Here is a 19,019-nt window from a genome sequence, read left to right as displayed (position 1 = left end):
AAAACTACTGGTGTCCACCTGCCCTGGAACAAGTGTGGACCCGTCATGCTTCCCAGCCACAGATACTGGCGTCCGTCGTCAGAAGGACCCTGTCCGCAATCCCAAAGGGGGTGCCCCTTGTTTAGGTGAGCTCTCTGCAGCCACCAGGCCAGAGAGAGACAAACCTCCGGGGAAAGCCTATTGACTTTATCCTATGGGGCAACCCATCCCATCCGGAGAGGATCAAGTTCTTTAGAGTGAAGCTGGGTACTCTCCACCATGTCGAACAGCGACATCCTGGAACCCAGGAACCACATTGCCAAGTGAATAGACACTCGGCGACTCTGCAGGCAACTGCGTACCTTTGCCTGTAATGCAGAGATCTTTCCCTCAATCACAAAGATCCTCAGATGTTGGGATATGGAGCATCCTCTGTGAAGAATCAGAGAGGACCATTTCCAGTTTATCAGTCAGCCCTAACATAGCAACACAGATATTGTCCGTTGCATATGGCACTGAAGTATCTCTGGAGACCGTGGTAACAACAGGAGGTCACTCGGATAGGGTAACAAGCGGACCCCCTGCATCCGCAGGTGGGCTGCCATAACTACCATGACCCTGGTAAACCGTGAGGCGCGGAGGCCAGACCAAGGGGCAATGCCAGAAACTGGAAATGCTTATCGACCACTGCAAACCTGAGGAAAACACTGGTGTGCTAAGAAAAGAGGGATATTCAGGTAGTCACCCTGAATATATCCAACGACACCACAAAATTCCCAGGCTCCATTGAATGATGGAATGCAGGGTCCCCCTCCCGAACCGAGGAACCCTTAAGAATTTGTTGAAGGATTCGAGGTTGAGAATGTCCTGGTAAGACCCATTGGGTGTCTGTACCAGAAAGAGGATGGAGTAATACCTCGTTCCCCTTTGGGGCAACGGAATAGGTACTATAACTCCTGCCTGGAGCATAGAGTGTAACACCCTCAAAAATTACAGGGCCTTGTCCTGATTTGACAGAAGACCTGTAACGAAAAACCTTCTGGGAGGCTTTTACCGGGAGGAAAGGACATACCTTCAAGAAAATACTTCTCTTATCCCAGTGTCCGTGGTGGTCAGACACCAGCACTGGACGAACTGGAGAAGCCGGCCTCCAACTCTGGGGGCTCCCGAGAGGAGGCCCGTCCCATGAGGCTGAAGGCTTATAGTCCAACTTGGGAGTAGGATGTCTTGTACTCCAAGCCTGTTCTTATGGCTGAGCAGATTTCCTGGCTACTGACTGTCTTGGAAAGCTGTATTTTAGACTTACCCTGGCCTCACAGGGCCGAAAAGACAAAGTCCCAGACCCTGATGGGACTGTAGCCGATGGCAGACACGCAGACGTAGCTGCTGCCTGCAGGGCCACAATTGCGTCCAGACGAGGGCCAAACAGGACTTGTCCCATAAAAGGCAAAGCATTCCAAATGGAATCTGCGTCCGCTTTCCAAGAGCGCAACCACAGGGAGCGGCAAGCCGCTACTGCTGCCGAGGAGATTCTGGAAAGGAGTAGGCTATATGTAAGACCGTCTCATTATGAACGTGGCAAAGTCTCTGAGAATTTGCCACTATCCACCTGCTCTGCTGGAGAGTCAGTGTGCAGAGATCCAGTTACCTACTCAGTGTTCCATGGCTCTGGCCCCCCAGCACACGGCCATAGCCGGCCTGGAAGCCCCTCCAGCAAGGGATTATTGGATTTTAGATATATTTGCACCTTGCAATCTGGAACCTCCTTCAAAGAGGACCTGGAGGGCATGGGCAACATAGCACTCCTCACTAGGCGTGTAACATGAGAATCTACCCGTAAAGGTAACTCCCATTCGGAAATGTAATTATCCGCAAAAGGGGTATGCAAAAGGTCAACCGTTTTTGAGGCTGGAACCGCTTACCCGGATTTTCCACGCCTCCTCTAAATGATCCACCTGACCAAATAGAGGAACTACAGTGGCAACACCCTTATCCTTAAAGAAGGCATATTTGGATTTAGCCACGGGGGATATGTAATAACCAAAGTCGCATGGACTGCCCGTGGAAGGCAAGGTATATAGACTTTAGACCCAGACTACGCCTCCCTTGCACTAAGGGGCTCGTGTCTGAAAAAGTCAATAATGTCACCGTCATCAGACGTCATGTCTTTACCCGTCTGAGACCCGAAAGGCCGTTTAGAAGGCCGAAATGGTGACTCCCCCTGTAAAACGTCCATCAGGTGCTATACCATTTGGACAATAAATTCACCCACACAGGCTCCTGCGAGACCTGGGGGGGTGAAAAACAGAATACACTGGGGTACCATCAACTGTCCAGGAACCCCTGCATGTGATGAGACCACCACAGGCTGCGATAACCCCTTGGGGAAACGCAGGGGGCGTTGCCCACAAAGGCTGTAAGCATCTTAGCCAGCCGAGGGCGGTCCCCTTTTTTGTACAGGCACAGTGACAGAAATGGGGCGTGATATATAATACAACATGCCCTCCATAAACCCTCAGCGTCTACATATCCCTCCGCTAACTGCACATGATATCAGTACATTATAGCTAGAAGAGGATATCCTCGCTCACTTTCCGACATGAGGAGTGTGAACGGAGCGTATGTGACCTCCCACACAGAAAAACCACGTTTACTGTGAGGTAATAAACACCCTGCGACACTGCACCGCAAGGGCTGTAGCAGAAGAACAGGGATAGGAAAAGGCTGACAGTCAGAAATGAAAGTACAGGCAAACAGCGCTAGCATTTAAGTCACATACAATGCACAGATAACATCCTGCATTACAGGCACTGCGATCAACTACACAGACCAGAGCCTGGTAGGAAACAGTGCTGCATACACTGACCTTAATTGAAGGAGAGGTATGCGGGGGACCTGGACCGCAATGGCATCTGTATCAGCTTCCAGCAGCGTTAGCCATCCCCAGCACATGTAGTGAGAAAATGGCCACCGAGGAGCAGAGAGAAGGCAGGGCCCGGGGGAGGAGCGCTGACACAGCCCGCTCAGACCGCTGTGGAATGGCACTGTGCAGCGGGGGAGACGCCGGCTGTGAGACAGGGAAGGCGTTCTCCCCTGGCGTGCTATCAACCCCTGGGACGCCGCGCTGTACCGCACATGCTGCGGCCCGCTGTCCCTGGTGGTCTAGTGGAAGGCGCAGGATCAGTACCTGGCCCCACGCGCAGCCGGTCCCCAGGGAGCCCCCTGCCTGGGGACCAAACAGGACTGTGTTACCGGCGGGTGCCCACCGTGGGACCCCGCCGCTTACCTTGTTCCCCGTGCATCCGGCCACAGTCCAGGTAGCCGGGGATCACCGCTAGCTGTGACCCCAGCTACCTACCAGCATCCCCGGATCGGTACCGGCGTTCTGGTACCGGCGGGGTGTAGGAGTGACAGCATGGACGTCAATACTGACTGTCCTATGCTGGAGCACTCTAGTTGTGCAGCCACAGCTGCGAAGAAATATTCAGGGGCCTTAAAAAGACCCCCCTCTGTACGGTGCGACTGGTCCGGCCAGGCACCTACGAAAACTGAGTGGCCTGAGGCTCGGGGGCGGGGTATAGGAGAGGGACCCCAGTGCATCCTGGGAGGCTGAAAATTTAACTCTGTGGTGCCTGGATGTCTGCCGCCATCGCCTATACCCCAAGGTATCCTGTGGATACCCTATGGACCCTGAAGTAGAAATAAAGGGTACCACTAAACTACATACAAATTCAGGGAGCAATCAGACCAACGCATTGCCATTAAAAATATTATTGAGGGCAATATTAAACTGCTGATTAGTAAATCTGGCGATGAGCGTCGGTTAACTTTTAGTACATTTCCCCCTTTATCTCAAATGTCCCCTGTTCTAATAAGCTTCTAAAACTTTTCTACATAAATATATGTTTGTAAATAATATTAGGAGCTATTTGCACACAGCATATATTACTTTAGGTGTAATGGTCTTCTAAAACCCTTTATGAATGGTTGAATTATTGACACTGATGTATTAAACTCGCTGGGTCACTAGCTGTTTTGCCAAAAAGTTTGTTTCCTCTCTCTGTTCCCCAACTTCCCATATTTCTCCCTTCTTCCCCCTTCTCCTGTTTAACCCTGTCTGTCTCTCTCTACCTTAACAGTGTCTCTCTCCCAACCCACACATCTCTCTAAACAGTGTCTCTCTCTGCCAACCCCTTTCTCATGCCCCATGTCTCTCTCCCCCATCCTACGCGGCGCCACATAGGTGAACTCCAGGCGCTGACAGAAGGGAACAGTTTGGAGGAGAGGCTGTGCCCTGTCTGTGACGCTGGTCACAGTGATGGGGTGGGGAGGGGGCTAACTCCAACTTTCATTGAGCAACCGCTCACTGAGATCAATTTATCAATGGTAGAAAAGTCATAAATATAGAAAGGGCTTGTCAAAATATAGTATGCCCCGCAGCCGACAAAGGCTATACAGTGTTTTTATTTACAAATTGAACTGAAAATGATTTTTTATTTCTACTCACAAACTTATTTTTATTTACAGTATATTACGTTGCACATACAGTACTGTATAAATTGGCAGATAACAGGACATAAATAAAATGTTTTTCTCTGTCCTTTGCTTTTATAACAGATTGCTTGAGGCGGTTTGACACAGATGACATGATGTATGGACAAAGGGTATGTATTAGGCAGTATCTGCATCATCCATTCACCTACAACACGCTCAAGGGTGCATCTGGACTTGGTGAACTCAGCACACCATGCACTAGCACTGCGTTACACTAAACTCACTCCACCTGCACAGAACAAAAAAAAGTGGAAATTTAGGGCCTGATTCAGGTTGGTTTGCAAGGCTGCATTCGGACGCAGCCATCCGATGTTTGCAATCTGCGCATGCGTATAAGACGCAGTGCGCATGCGGGAACCGGCCACTGCGATTGGGAAGCGATCGCAGTGAGCATGCAGAGTCCTCACACAGTGATTGACAGGAAGTGACCGTTTGAGGGTGGTGATAGGGGGTGGTCAGAGAAACGCAGGCATGCCTGGGCATTTAAATGCCGTTACAGAGGCGTGCATAAATAAGCCCTTGCGATAGGTCAACCACAACTGTGCGGATGGTTCCGATGTTACTCGATGGTACCGATGTTTTTGCTGACTTGCAGATGCATGTCATGGGAAGTGGGCAGGCTTTATACAGTGATGGGCATCTTGGTATAAAGCCAGGGGCGTCTTAAGAGAGGAGGGGGCCCATGTGCATTCCCCGTGCAGGGTTCCCTCCTCTCACCCCGGCAGCCGAATGACGCTGCTGGCCGGCCACCACAGAAGTAGTAGACTCTGGGCACTAGATTGTGCCGAGAGTCTACTACGCATGCGCAGAACGCCGGAAAAATGTCTGCGGCAGCCATTTTCCGGAGTTCTGTGCAGTGCTGACACCCGATGCGGGACCACGGACAGGTGAGTTTTAAATAATATGGGTGCAGGGTGTGCGGTCCCCCTGGACCCGGGGGCCCATGTGCCCCGCACACCCTGCCCCCATTATAGACACTTCCCTGTATAGAGCTGCAGTTGCCGTAAGATTGCATTCATTAGCATATTTTCACAGCGAGCGCGATGCGTGTGAACGCAGCCTTGTGAACCGACCTGAATCAGGCCCTTATAGTAATGTTTATATTTGGGGTAAAATTTCCAGACTGTAAGGGGTAAATTTACTAAAGTGAGAATTTTTAGAACTGGAGTTGTTGCCCATAGCAACCAATCAGATTCTAGCTATCAGGGGCTGGCTGGCAACTTTTAGCCTGGGGGGCAAATGCATGCAGGCGGCCCTGGCAGAGGAGTAGCGTGTAGCCAGGGTGCCCGAAAGAACGTGCGTGCTACAGCCCCCCCCCCACCCTCAAGTGTTCTAGGGAGGAGGCGGGTCCATATGGGATTAATGTAAGGTAAAAATAAAGATTAGGAGCAGCCCCCTGTCGTAGTGCCCATATGCAGTGCCACCCTGTGCCACAGGAGGACACCCTTATGCAGGCCTCGAGTAGTGCCCCCAGTAGTGATCCCCCCTATGCAGTGCCCCTTGTGCCCCCAGTAGTAAGCCCCTTAAATAGTGCCCCCAGTAGTGGTAACCCTTATGCAGTGCCCCTTAAATAGTGGCCCCAGTTGTAGTCTTCCCGCTATGCAGTACCCCCACTATTGCCCTTTATATAGAGCCCCCAGCAGTGGTCCCTCGATGCAGTGCCCCCAGTGGTAGTCCCCTCCCCCCTATGTAGTGTCCCTAGTAGTAGTCCTCTCCCCCCTATGCAATGCCCCTAGTAGTAGTCCCCTTGTAGTGCCCCTAGTAGTAGTACCCCCCTTGTAGTGCCCCCAGTAGTAGTCCCCCCTTGTAGTGCCCCCAGTAGTAGTAGTCCTGCCCTTGTAGTGCCCCCAGTAGTAGTAGTCCCCCCCTTGTACTGCCCGCAGTAGCAGTAGTCCCCCCCTTGTAGTGCCCCCAGTAGTAGTAGTCCCCCCCTTGTAGTGCCCCCAGTAGTATTCCCCCCTTGTAGTGCCCCCCAGTAGTAGTATTCCCCCCCTTGTAGTGCCCCCAGTAGTATTCCCCCCCTTGTAGTGCTCCCAGGAGTCCCCCCCTTGTAGTGCTCCCAGGAGTCCCCCCCTTGTAGTGCCCCCAGTAGTATTCCCCCCCTGTAGTGCTCCCAGTATTCCCCCCCTTGTAGTGCTCCCAGGAGTCCCCCCCTTGTAGTGCTCCCAGGAGTCCCCCCCTTGCAGTGCTCCCAGTATTCCCCCCCTGTAGTGCTCCCAGGAGTCCCCCCCTTGTAGTGCTCCCAGGAGTCCCCCCCTTGTAGTGTCTGTCTGACTCTCATCAGCTGCTAAATCAAACACACAGCTGCCGGAGCCGGCGGCTGTGTGTTTGTGCTGTGTGGCGCTGACCGAACTCCGCCCGGTCAGCGCTACACACGCGGTGCAGTCTGTGTCACAGTGACACAGACTGCCCGCGGCCCACATGATGCTGCGGCCCGGGGGGCACATGGCACCCTGCCCCCGGCCCAGCCCGCCACTGCTAGCTATTATCTTCTAGAAGGTGCTAGTTAAATGTTAAGTAGAATCTGATTAGTTGCTAAGGGCAACATCTCCACTTCTAAAAACTCTCTCTTTAGTAAAATTACCCCTAATAGTCAGTCAAATAAAAAGTTATAAGCTGCCACATATTGTACTGAGTGTAAACACGTACAAAAAAAAGTTATACAGTTAATAATTTGAGGATCAAAACAGGACAAGCAAATAGTCAGGTGTTTTTCAGTATATCTGTATTAAAAGTAGGGGTGAGCGGGTTCGGATTTCTGAAATCCGAACCCCCCCGAGCCCCCCGATCCGAGTCCGATCCGAATCAGGCTCGACTTTTCCCGCCTGACTCGGATCTGAAATCGAGGCAAAACGTCATCATCCCGCCTTCCGAGTCTCGCGGGTTTTGGATCCTATATAAGGTACCCACGTCGGCGCCATTTTCTCACTCGGCTGTGGACAGTGAAGAGGGAGGGTGGGAGTTAGGGCTGTGTAGTGTAGTGTAGTGTAGTGCTGCTGTTGTCCACTACTTCAAAGTCCATAGGGGCTGGCTGTGTTGTGCTGTGCTGCTGTTGTTAATAGGGGCTGTGTCCACTACTTCAAAGTCCATAGGGGCTGGCTGGACTGTGTTGTGCAGTCAGTTCTCCATAGGGGCTGTGTCCACTCCAAAGTCCTGTGCAGTGTCCCAGTCCTAAAGGAGTGCTGCAGTGTTGTCCAGGGGGTGCTCTGTCCATCAGGGGTGCTCCCCCCAAGTGCTAAAAAAATAATATATTTTCTGTGTTTGTGAATTGTGTGCGCAGTAGCCGCACGTGCATAAACAAAGTAGTGCCAAGCGTGCGCCTGTGTCATAAGTAAAGGGCCGGCTGGCTTGACCGTTAAGGGTGCTGTAACCCCCGAAAGTACACTCCAGTCCAAACCAAAAAAAAAATTATTTTCTGTGTTTGTGAATTGTGTGCGCAGTAGCCGCACGTGCATCAACAAAGTAGTGCCAAGCGTGCGCCTGTGTCATAAGTAAAGGGCCGGCTGGCTTGACCGTTAAGGGTGCTGTAACCCCCGAAAGTACACTCCAGTCCAAACCAAAAAAAAAATTATTTTCTGTGTTTGTGAATTGTGTGCGCAGTAGCCGCACGTGCATCAACAAAGTAGTGCCAAGCGTGCGCCTGTGTCATAAGTAAAGGGCCGGCTGGCTTGACCGTTAAGGGTGCTGTAACCCCCGAAAGTACACTCCAGTCCAAACCAAAAAAAAAATTATTTTCTGTGTTTGTGAATTGTGTGCGCAGTAGCCGCACGTGCATCAACAAAGTAGTGCCAAGCGTGCGCCTGTGTCATAAGTAAAGGGCCGGCTGGCTTGACCGTTAAGGGTGCTGTAACCCCCGAAAGTACACTCCAGTCCAAACCAAAAAAAAAATTATTTTCTGTGTTTGTGAATTGTGTGCGCAGTAGCCGCACGTGCATCAACAAAGTAGTGCCAAGCGTGCGCCTGTGTCATAAGTAAAGGGCCAGCTGGCTTGACCGTTAAGGGTGCTGTAACCCCCGAAAGTACACTCCAGTCCAAACCAAAAAAAAAATTATTTTCTGTGTTTGTGAATTGTGTGCGCAGTAGCCGCACGTGCATCAACAAAGTAGTGCCAAGCGTGCGCCTGTGTCATAAGTAAAGGGCCGGCTGGCTTGACCGTTAAGGGTGCTGTAACCCCCGAAAGTACACTCCAGTCCAAACCAAAAAAAAAATTATTTTCTGTGTTTGTGAATTGTGTGCGCAGTAGCCGCACGTGCATCAACAAAGTAGTGCCAAGCGTGCGCCTGTGTCATAAGTAAAGGGCCGGCTGGCTTGACCGTTAAGGGTGCTGTAACCCCCGAAAGTACACTCCAGTCCAAACCATAAAAAAAATTATTTTCTGTGTTTGTGAATTGTGTGCGCAGTAGCCGCACGTGCATCAACAAAGTAGTGCCAAGCGTGCGCCTGTGTCATAAGTAAAGGGCCGGCTGGCTTGACCGTTAAAGGGTGCTGTAACCCCCGAAAGTACACTCCAGTCCAAACCAAAAAAAAATTATTTTCTGTGTTTGTGAATTGTGTGCGCAGTAGCCGCACGTGCATCAACAAAGTAGTACCAAGCGTGCGCCTGTGTCATAAGTAAAGGGCCGGCTGGCTTGACCGTTAAAGGGTGCTGTAACCCCCGAAAGTACACTCCAGTCCAAACCAAAAAAAATTTATTTTCTGTGTTTGTGAATTGTGTGCGCAGTAGCCGCACGTGCATCAACAAAGTAGTGCCAAGCGTGCGCCTGTGTCATAAGTAAAGGGCCGGCTGGCTTGACCGTTAAAGGGTGCTGTAACCCACAAAGTACACTCCAGTCCAAACCAAAAAAAAAATTATTTTCTGTGTTTAGCCGCACGTATATATCAAATCGATATAACATAAATGGAGGACCAAACTTTCTCCGATAAAAATAAAATAGAGAAAGATCAAGAACCACTTCCTCCTAGTGCTGAAGCTGCTGCCACTAGTCATGACATAGACGATAACATGCCATCAACGTCGTCTGCCAAGGCCGATGCCCAATGTCATAGTAGAGGGCACATACAATCCCAAATGGCAAAGTTCAGGAAAATGACCTTGAAAAAGACATTTAAATCAGCTGAAGAGAAACGTAAACTTGCCAATATGCCATTTACGACACGGAGTGGCAAGGAACGGCTAAGGTCGATCCCTAGTATGTTCATGACTAGTGGTTCAGCTTCACATGACGATGGAAGCCCTCCTCCCACTAAAAAAATCAAAAGAGTTAAGCTGGCAAAAGCACAGCGAAGAACTGTGCTTTCTAAGAAGATATCACAAATCCCCAAGGAGAGTCCAAGTGTGGTGGTGGTTGCGATGCCTGACCTTCCCAGCACTGGACGGGAAGAGGTGGCTCTTTCCACCATTTGCACGCCCCCTGCAAGTGCTGAAAGGAGCACCCACAGTCCACTTGCTGATATGCAAATTGAAGATGTCACTGTTGAAGTACAACAGGATGAGGATACTGGTGTAGCTGGCGCTGAGGAGGAAGTTGGCGAGGAGGATTCTGATGGTGATGTGGTTTGTTTAAATCAGGCTCCGGGGGAGACAGTTGTTGTCCGTGGGATGAAAAAGCCCATCACGGTCATGCCTGGGCAGAAGACCAAACATTCCACCTCTTTGGTCTGGCAATATTTCTATCCAAATCCGGACAACAACTGTCTTGCCATATGTACCATATGTAAAGGTGAAATAAGTAGGGGTAGGGACGTCAACCACCTAGGAACATCCTCCCTTATACGGCACCTGCAGCGCGTTCATAAAAAGTTACTGTCAAGTTCAGAAACTTTGGCTAAGACCGTAAGCAGTCCAGGGACACCTAAATCCCGTTGTCCTGTTGTATCCAAGCGCCTGCAAACCACACCGTCAACTCCCTCCTCGTCAATTTCCTCCTTAGTCAGGATCGGAAGTAGTCCTGCAGGCCATGTCACTGGCATGACTGACTCTCCTATCCGGGATTCCTCTGGAGGATCCTGCATTGCTACGCCTACTGCTGCCGCTGCTGCTGTTGCTGCTGCTGGGAGTCGTTCATCATCCCAGAGAGGAAGTAGGAACACCACTACTTTTACTAAACAATTGACCCTCCAACAGTCCTTAGCGAGGAGGATGAAGTACGACAGCAGTCATCCTGAAGCAAAACGTATAACTGAGGCCTTGACTGCTATGTTGGTGTTAGACGTGCGTCCGGTATCCGCCATTAGTGCAGTGGGATTTAGACAATTGATGGAGGTAGTGTGTCCCCGGTTCCAAATCCCGTCTAGATTCCACTTCACTAGGCAGGCGATACCGAGACTGTACAGAAACGTCAGAAAAAGTGTCCTCAGTGTCCTGAAAAATGCCGTTGTACACAATGTCCACTTAACCACGGACATGTGGACAAGTGGAACAGGGCAGACTAAGGACTATATGACTGTGACAGCCCACTGGGTAGATGTATCACCTTACGCAGCAACAGCAGCAGCGTCACCAGTAGCAGCATCTCAGAAATGCCAGCTCGTTACAAGGCAGGCTACGCTGTGTATCACCGGTTTCAGTAAGAGGCACACCGCCGACAACCTCTTAGAGAAACTGAGGGAAATCATCGCCCAGTGGCTTACCCCACTTAGACTCTCCTGGGGATTTGTGATATCTGACAACGCCACCAATATTGTGCGGGCATTACATCTGGGCAAATTCCAGCACGTCCCATGTTTTGCTCACACAATAAACTTGGTGGTGCACAATTTTCTGAAAAGCGACAGGGGCGTGCAGGAGACGCTTTGGGTGGCCCGAAAAATTTCTGGCCACTTTCGCCATTCAGCGACTGCGTGCCGAAGACTGGAGCGCCAGCAAACACTCTTGAACCTGCCCCGCCATCACCTGAAGCAAGAGGTTGTGACGCGGTGGAACTCAACCCTCTATATGCTTCAGAGGATGGAGGAGCAGCAAAAGGCCATACAAGCCTATACATCCACCTATGACATAGGCAAAGGAGGGGGTATGCACCTGACTCAAGCGCAGTGGAGAATGATTTCCGTGTTGTGCAAGGTTCTCCAGCCCTTCGAACTTGCCACACGTGAAGTCAGTTCAGACACTGCCAGCTTGAGTCAGGTCATTCCCCTCATCAGGCTTTTGCAGAAGCAGCTGGAGAAAGTGAAGGAGGAGCTAAGACGGAGCGATTCCGCTCGGCATGTGGGACTTGTGGATGAAGCCCTTCATTCGCTTTGCCAGGATTCCAGGGTGGTCAATCTGTTGAAATCAGACCACTACGTTTTGGCCACCGTGCTCGATCCTAGGTTTAAAGCCTATGTGGTGTCTCTCTTTCCGGCCGACACAAGCCTGCAGAGGTGCAAAGACCTGCTGGTGAACACACTGTCAGCTGAAGCGGAACGTGACACGTCAACGGCTCCTTCTTCATTTTCTCCTGCAACTGGGGCTGCCAGGAAAAAACTTAGGTATCCTAAGCAACCCGCTGGCGGTGATGCAGGGCAGGCAGGACCAAGTTTGGACATCTGGTCCGGACTGAAGGACCTGGCAACAATTTCTGACATGTCTACTGTCACTGCATATGATACTGTCACCATTGACAGAATGGTGGAGGATTACATCGGTGACAGCATCCAAGTAGGCATGGCAGACAGTCCATACCTGTACTGGCAGGAAAAAGAGGCAATTTGGAGGCCCCTGTACAAACTGGCTCTATTTTACCTGAGTTGCCCCCCCTCCAGTGTGTACTCCGAAAGAGTGTTTAGTGCAGCCGGGAACCTTGTCAGCGAAAGGCGTAGGAGGTTGCTTCCACAGAATGTGGAGAAGATGATGTTCATCAAAATGAATTATCAGCTCTTCCAGGGAGACCAGCCTCCAGAAGGTACAGAGGGACCTGTGGTGGTGGATTCAAGTGGGGACGAGTTAATACTTTGTGAGGATGAGGATGTACACACTGAAGAGGGTGAGGAATCGGTGGATGAGGAGGATGAGGATGACATCTTGCCTCCATAGAGCCAGTTTGTGCAGGGACACATTAATTGCCAGCTTGTTTTGTGGGGGCCCAAACGAACCAATCATTTCAGCCACAGTTGTGTGGCAGACCCTGGCGCTGAAATGATTGGTTTGTTAAAGTGTGCATGTCCTGTTTATACAACATAAGGGTGGGTGGGAGGGCCCAAGGACAATTCCATCTTGCACCTCTTTTTTTTCTTTGCATTATGTACAGTTTGGGGCCTAGTTTTTCAAACTGCCATCCTGTCTGCCACTGCAGTTTCACGCCTAGATGGGTCACGTGTTTGTGCCGCCCACTCGTGTCACTTAGCATAGTCATCCAGCTACCTCGGTGCAACGTTTTGGACATAAAAACACTATTGTGAGGTGTGAGGTGTTCAGAATAGACTGGAAATGAGTGGAAATTAAGGTTATTGAGGTTAATAATAGCATAGGAGCAGAAAAACCTACAAATTCTGTGATTTTAGCTGTTTTTATGCTTTTTTTAAAAAAAATACAGATCCAAAACACAAAACCCAGAACCCAAAACACGGAAGGGTGGTTTTGGCAAAACCAATCCAGATCCAAAACACGAAGAAAGATCCAGATCCAAAACCAAAACACAAAACACGAAAAGTGGCCGGTGCACACCCCTAATTAAAAGCACCCTCTACAAAGTGATTCAGTATGTTTAACATCACTGCAGGATGGAAAGAGAAGTGCTTGATTATTTGCAAGTACGATGTTCCTCGAGCATGTCCTGGCAATGCTGCTTTTTACAGCATTTAATCGTGTAATAAAGGTGCTTGATTAACTGGAAAAGATGTACCCTTGAGTTTCCCTCTCTGTGTGACTGACAGTGACTGCTACATTGCTGACAGCTCATCATTAGTTAGTAGACATTGTAAACAGCCTGCACAGAGCATTATTATTAATATTTCCCACAGCCCTCGCCCCCCACCCCCCAACTCAGATTTTACCTTGTTGTAGTTATTTTGAGCAATTGTAAAATTTTTGGAAGCTCCAATAATCTCAAAGCCCGGAGGAACCTCAGTCCTAGGTGAGAATTAAAATGCTATCATTCATCTAACTAAACATAATCCAAATATACTGTAAGTGATTTTTATTTGATTTACATTACATACAGTTGATATGTTCTTTATGCTTGCTACATACAGCATGTAAAATATCAGAGGGTAAGGCTATAAAAACTGCAAATAAACAACTACATGGATATTTCGAATGTTCCATCCTCTTATCACTGAATTACCAGTAAGATTGGCTACAGCTGCCCAGAGGCTCCTTTGTTCACTATGGACCTCATACAGAGTCAGTCACAAGTGTAAATTGAGACTTTTAGACCGAGTACACATATAAATGACTGGCCATCGTGCCGATGGACAGAGCGATTACCCTTCGTCCCGAACCAGCGGAGATTGCCGATACATACTGAGCGATGTAATAAATGACGGAACGATACCTTGTTTCCTCCTTCATTACACTGTACAGCGCGGCGTACGATATCGTTTGATCGGACGCGCAGCACGGCCAAACAGAAAATACTGCCTGCAACCCGCAGGACAGCGCAATTCATCGTACACACGATCTTGGCGATATGTCTTTAAGGCCGTACTGACTAAACCGGCCTTATAGTCAATCAGCCACATTACACTGCAAATGTGGTATACCGCAACTGCGAGGTACCAATTCATTGGCTTACCTGTCTGTCAGTAGCCCAGCACACGCTGCTGTGTGCTGGGCTGCAGTAGGAGACTGCTTGCTGCTGCTGAGCAGCAGCAGTCTCCTCTTCTCTGCCTGTGGAGGGGAGTGGAGGGGAGTGATCACACTGTGGAGGGGAGTGATCACACTGTGGAGGGGAGTGATCACACTGATCGCGCTCCCTCCCATGAATTTGCCCGGGGCTGAGGGGCTCACAGCGCCTCCCTCCCCAGCGCGCTGCAAAAATGTTTTTTTCTCAAAGGGGGCAGGGCCACGCCCTCCCAAGATAAGGACATGTCCCCTGGCCTGGGCCGTCTCCCTATGTCCCTGGTAAGGGGGGCCCTGCACCAGCCCTTGATTTGTGGGTCCACCAGGTCTGGATTAAGGGCCACATGGGCCTGGGGCTGAAAATTATCCTGGGCGTATTGTGAAAAGCAGAGGAGCTGTGACCAGTGCTGTGTGGGTGTGGCCAGTGCTGTGTGGGTGTGGCAAGTGCCATGTGGGCATGTACACCTCAGCCCCAATATCTCCCTAAGGGCTCTATTTACTACAATCTGCATTGGGAAGATTGCGGCACAGATTGCGCGCGGCATCCATTCAGTGACGGGAGAGGGCTGGGGGAAGCCCAGCTAGTCAGGCTCCCCCCAGTCTGATGTTATTTGGAGGCATGCCATGTGGGCACGCCACCAAATAAAGTCACTCTTAGGGCGTGGCCTATGGCAATTAGGCCACACCCCTATTTTCACCCACGAGCGGCTTCGCCGCACGTTATGTAAGGTTGCCCTCTTATGAGTTGGCATAGGGTGCTCTAACCCCCGGAGCCAGCACTGAATGCACAGACAAGTTTAACAACTGTCACATGTGAGTAAGACAGTTCTTTCTTTTACCACTTGCCTGGCGTGATCACACGGGATTAATAAATCAGTAGTACTTCAGTCATTTAATAAATAATCACATCTGACACACTTAGGGCCTGATTCTTAGTCGGACACAATGGCGATATTCATGCAAATGGACAATGTTTTTCAAGTGTGCATGCCTATATGTCGCGAAAAAGTTGCACAGTGCATGTGGCAACTGCTGTGTACACAGTCGCAGTATTGAATGAGAAGCTTGGACTCAGAAATGTGTTGTAAAACGAATTGGTGTTCCTGGGCGGTGACTGGGAGGTGATTTTTCAGATACAAGCAGATGATCCATCTCAGTCCTTGCACATTCAGGAGCATGGCTGTACACCAGGGAAGGACTTGTAACGGCATTTGCATAAGTTGCAGACGTGCCAACAGCAAAAGAAGCACGTACAGAGGCATCACGGGGTCTAGTGACACCCGGTGCGCACTCCGAATCCACCCTCGCACCCGTAAAGGGGGCATGGCCTAACATAAAGGAAGAGTGTCATTGCAGGAAATCCACCTGGGGACGTGCCCAGCATCCCCGGTGATGCTGGTCTGCCCCCTGAGGCTAGTGCCTGCTGCACTTTCGGCTCCTCCTCTGTGATAGGAGCCAAGTGTTGCAGGAGACAGTCACATTGCAGCAATCGGCTCCTGTCACTGAGGAGTAGCTGGCATTTTGGTGCCACCCTCCAAGGGTGACACCCGGTGCGGTCCGCACCCCCATAACGACGCCACTGTGCACTCCGCTGTGTCCGACTCAGGATCAGGCCCTTAATTAGATTGTGCAAGCCTATTCTGAACAATGCTGCACTATGTATGTACTCATTTGCCTAAGTATCACCCATTGTGCTGTCCCTTCTGTACTGGGCAAAGGATATTACAGCGTCACTGGGATGGCAAGAACTATTGTGAAAGAAAACATGTGTACCTTAAAAAAAGAAGATTGGAACAAGTAACTTACCAAGCCAATTTTTTCTTAAATAGACTGAAATAAACACAGGGGTTATAGTGAAGAAATCCACAATCGATGTCAGCTCCAACCAGAATTTCAGTTTATCATCTGCGGCAATAAACTGCAAGACATAAAATATATTAGCTAGCATATCACACAGCGTTAGGTATGAGGCATCGAAGCTGCACTTTTTTTTTTTTTTTTTTGCAATTAAGATTTATATTGATTTTGGTTATTTAATGATAACACATTTTGCAAGAATGCAGTCAATATAAAATTAATTTTCAAAATGTCCAATCAATTTTCTAGCTGCGTAGAACACTGAACACTTTGTAATTACGTTCTCCTATTTTTTATACAGCAATAAAGAAAACATTTCACTAACATACATCAGTCTTTTAAAACCTCATTTAGAATGAGCCGTGCGTTGTATCTGTACAGGGAAAGGACAATATGAGAAGCTATGATGATTATTATCAGCAGTACAGTATCCTGGCAGTAAATTGAACGCTCAGCTCTCTTATGCTTGGAATGCAGATACGTTAGAGTTATACTGTACGTCTTTTAAGAATTGAATTTTATCTTATCAGTTTATATTTTTGTTGCTAAATATAATAAGGGGTTTATGTCTTGCACATTCAGCTTCTTGGCTACAGTAATAACATCAGGATGATGCTGTCGTTTTCTAAGAAATAGGTTTTACTCACTGTACATTGCATGACACCGGGAGGACTGATAATGTGCAGGCTATGCACATTGATGGGTAGGGGTAAGCATTCTGCCCTATATTGTTACAAAAATTATGAACTTAAATGACACTACTTTAAAAATAAATTGACCCAAATTGACTGAAATCCAGTTTGAGCGGGACTTGATAAATGAGAAAAAATACTAAATATGACTTACTTACCTGTGGTCAGGGGAGGCTATGTTTGCGCATTCTGCAGGAATTGTGCCATGGCAGGAAAGTCTTCCTCACTCCTGCCGAGACAGCCATCCTCACGTGGGTGGCGTATCATCCATTGACAGCACTCTGGGCCTCATTCAGGGATGTACAGTGTTGCAATCGCAGCTACGATTTCGTATGCTGCGGAGGAGCGATTGTTTATAAAATAGCACCATCCCCTAGCAGTACTGAGACACCCACCAGAGCCATCACAAATAGCCCATCATCTGAGTACACATTCACAGCCTCATCAGGTACTCAGATAATCGGCCATTTAAGTTACCCTATGGTCACGCAGCGTGGGCACCTGGACTGAGACGCTGGAGTCATCTTATGTATGTAGGGGATCATAGACGCCTGCTGTGACCCACCTCCAAAACGGCACTGACCTGCCTGCATTTTGCCGACCACTCACCCATTTCCTCCCCAAAATGGTGCCTTCCTGTCAATCACACTGCGACCCTTGAAGGTATGCATGCGGGATCGCAGAGGGGGCTTAATGCATGTGCAGTTTACCGATAATCGCTCAACTGCATGGAAATTGCAACAGCGTACATCTCAGAATGAGGCCCTCTGCAGGCAGGAGTGACTACCACCTGCCCTGACTGGGCACGACCCAGGACACACACCAAAACTAGTGCATGCCTGCAGCATAGATAACTGACATATTATGCTTAGGGTAACTTATTGCATTTCACCCAAAACTGAATGTGCAGATTCAGGGGATTTAGCCTGCAGCCATTTTTGTGAAGGGAAAGTCTACAAATGGAGAAAACAAGGTGTTTTATTTTAGTGCTTCAGATGGGTCTAAGCAGCCGATTTCAGAAGGGAGATTCCAAACATAAAAGCGATAGTAAAACAGAGCTATCAAAGGAGCAAATAAAGGTTTATTTATTATTCATTTATTTATTACCAGTTATTTATATAGCGCTCACATATCCTGCAGCGCTGTACAGAGAATTTTTTACCATTCATATCTGTCCCTGCCCCAGTGGAGCTTACAATCTATATTCCGTACCACATGCTCACAAACATACACACTATGGTCCATTTTTGTGGGGAGCCAATTAACCTACCAGTAAAGGTTTGCAAAGACACACCACCCACAATTGCTTTTTACGCTATACTTAGCTTTTATTTACATGGTGCTACAAAGTGTCCGTACTGCTGTACAGGGACAAATGAAAATGATACACACACAATTCAGTGTAAACAATACAGGCTGTACAAGGGGAAAACATCAGACAGTGAAATATTTAGACAGCTAAGGGCCTGATTCAGCACAGATCGCAATTGCGATCACAGCTGCGTAATCGCACGCAATGCAGCTGCGAAAATATGCTAATGTCTGCCACAGCTCAGCCAGCATAGAGACGCACACTACTGCTTTCTCACATCCGTAATACCTCGCAGTCCTGCGTATACAACGGTAACATCAAAGCACATCGGCCCATCACGCACAATTACAGCAGGTCTGACCCGTCGCAGAAATTGTGAGTCTCGTCGCACGCACAAGACTCTCAAGCTGCGTATGTAATCGCAGTGGCTAATTTATGCAAGTAGTAGTGATAGCTAACACTGATGATTTGTGGACTGCACATGCGTGAGCAGAGGGCCTGAATCAGGGCCGGGCTTTTTTTTTTTTTAAAACGGCCTCCTGGCCGCTCGCATAGCTGTGGGTGACCAGCCACAGCTACAGCGAGCGGCCATGATGATGGTCGCGATGGTCTTGACCATCGCGACCATCAGGCTTGTGACGAGACCCTTGTGGTAGGGTCTCGTTCATTGCAAGCCCCAGAGAGCTTTCAGCTGTAACAGAGCCGGAATCTCTCCACTGACATCACTCGTGATGTCAGTGGGGCCGCCCCCAAACGACAGGCGTTCTCATGGGAATGCCTCTGTTTGGGTAGCCACCCCCCCAGCCCGCTCACTAAAAGGGGTCGAGCTGTCACTCAACATTGACAGCTCGTCCCCTTTGTTTTGCGA

General features: G+C 49.2%; 1 protein-coding gene across 1 annotated transcript in view; it reads right to left on the bottom strand.

Moving 5' to 3' along the window:
• Positions 1-19,019, bottom strand: part of KCNU1 (potassium calcium-activated channel subfamily U member 1) — a 260,592-nt gene that overhangs the window by 220,017 nt on the left and 21,556 nt on the right. The window contains exons 5-6 of the mRNA XM_088453055.1: positions 16,097-16,208; positions 13,504-13,579 (exon numbers count right to left, since the gene is read on the bottom strand). Of these exons, the coding sequence (XP_088309181.1) occupies positions 13,504-13,579; positions 16,097-16,208 (188 nt within the window). The remainder of the gene's footprint in view (positions 1-13,503; positions 13,580-16,096; positions 16,209-19,019) is intronic.

The sequence above is a fragment of the Taudactylus pleione genome, unplaced genomic scaffold, assembly GCF_031769625.1.
Source record: "Taudactylus pleione unplaced genomic scaffold, aTauple2 ptg000567l, whole genome shotgun sequence".
Taxonomy (NCBI): domain Eukaryota; kingdom Metazoa; phylum Chordata; class Amphibia; order Anura; family Myobatrachidae; genus Taudactylus; species Taudactylus pleione.
Note: the sequence above shows the minus strand (reverse complement) of the source record. Positions and strands in the feature narration are given on the sequence as shown.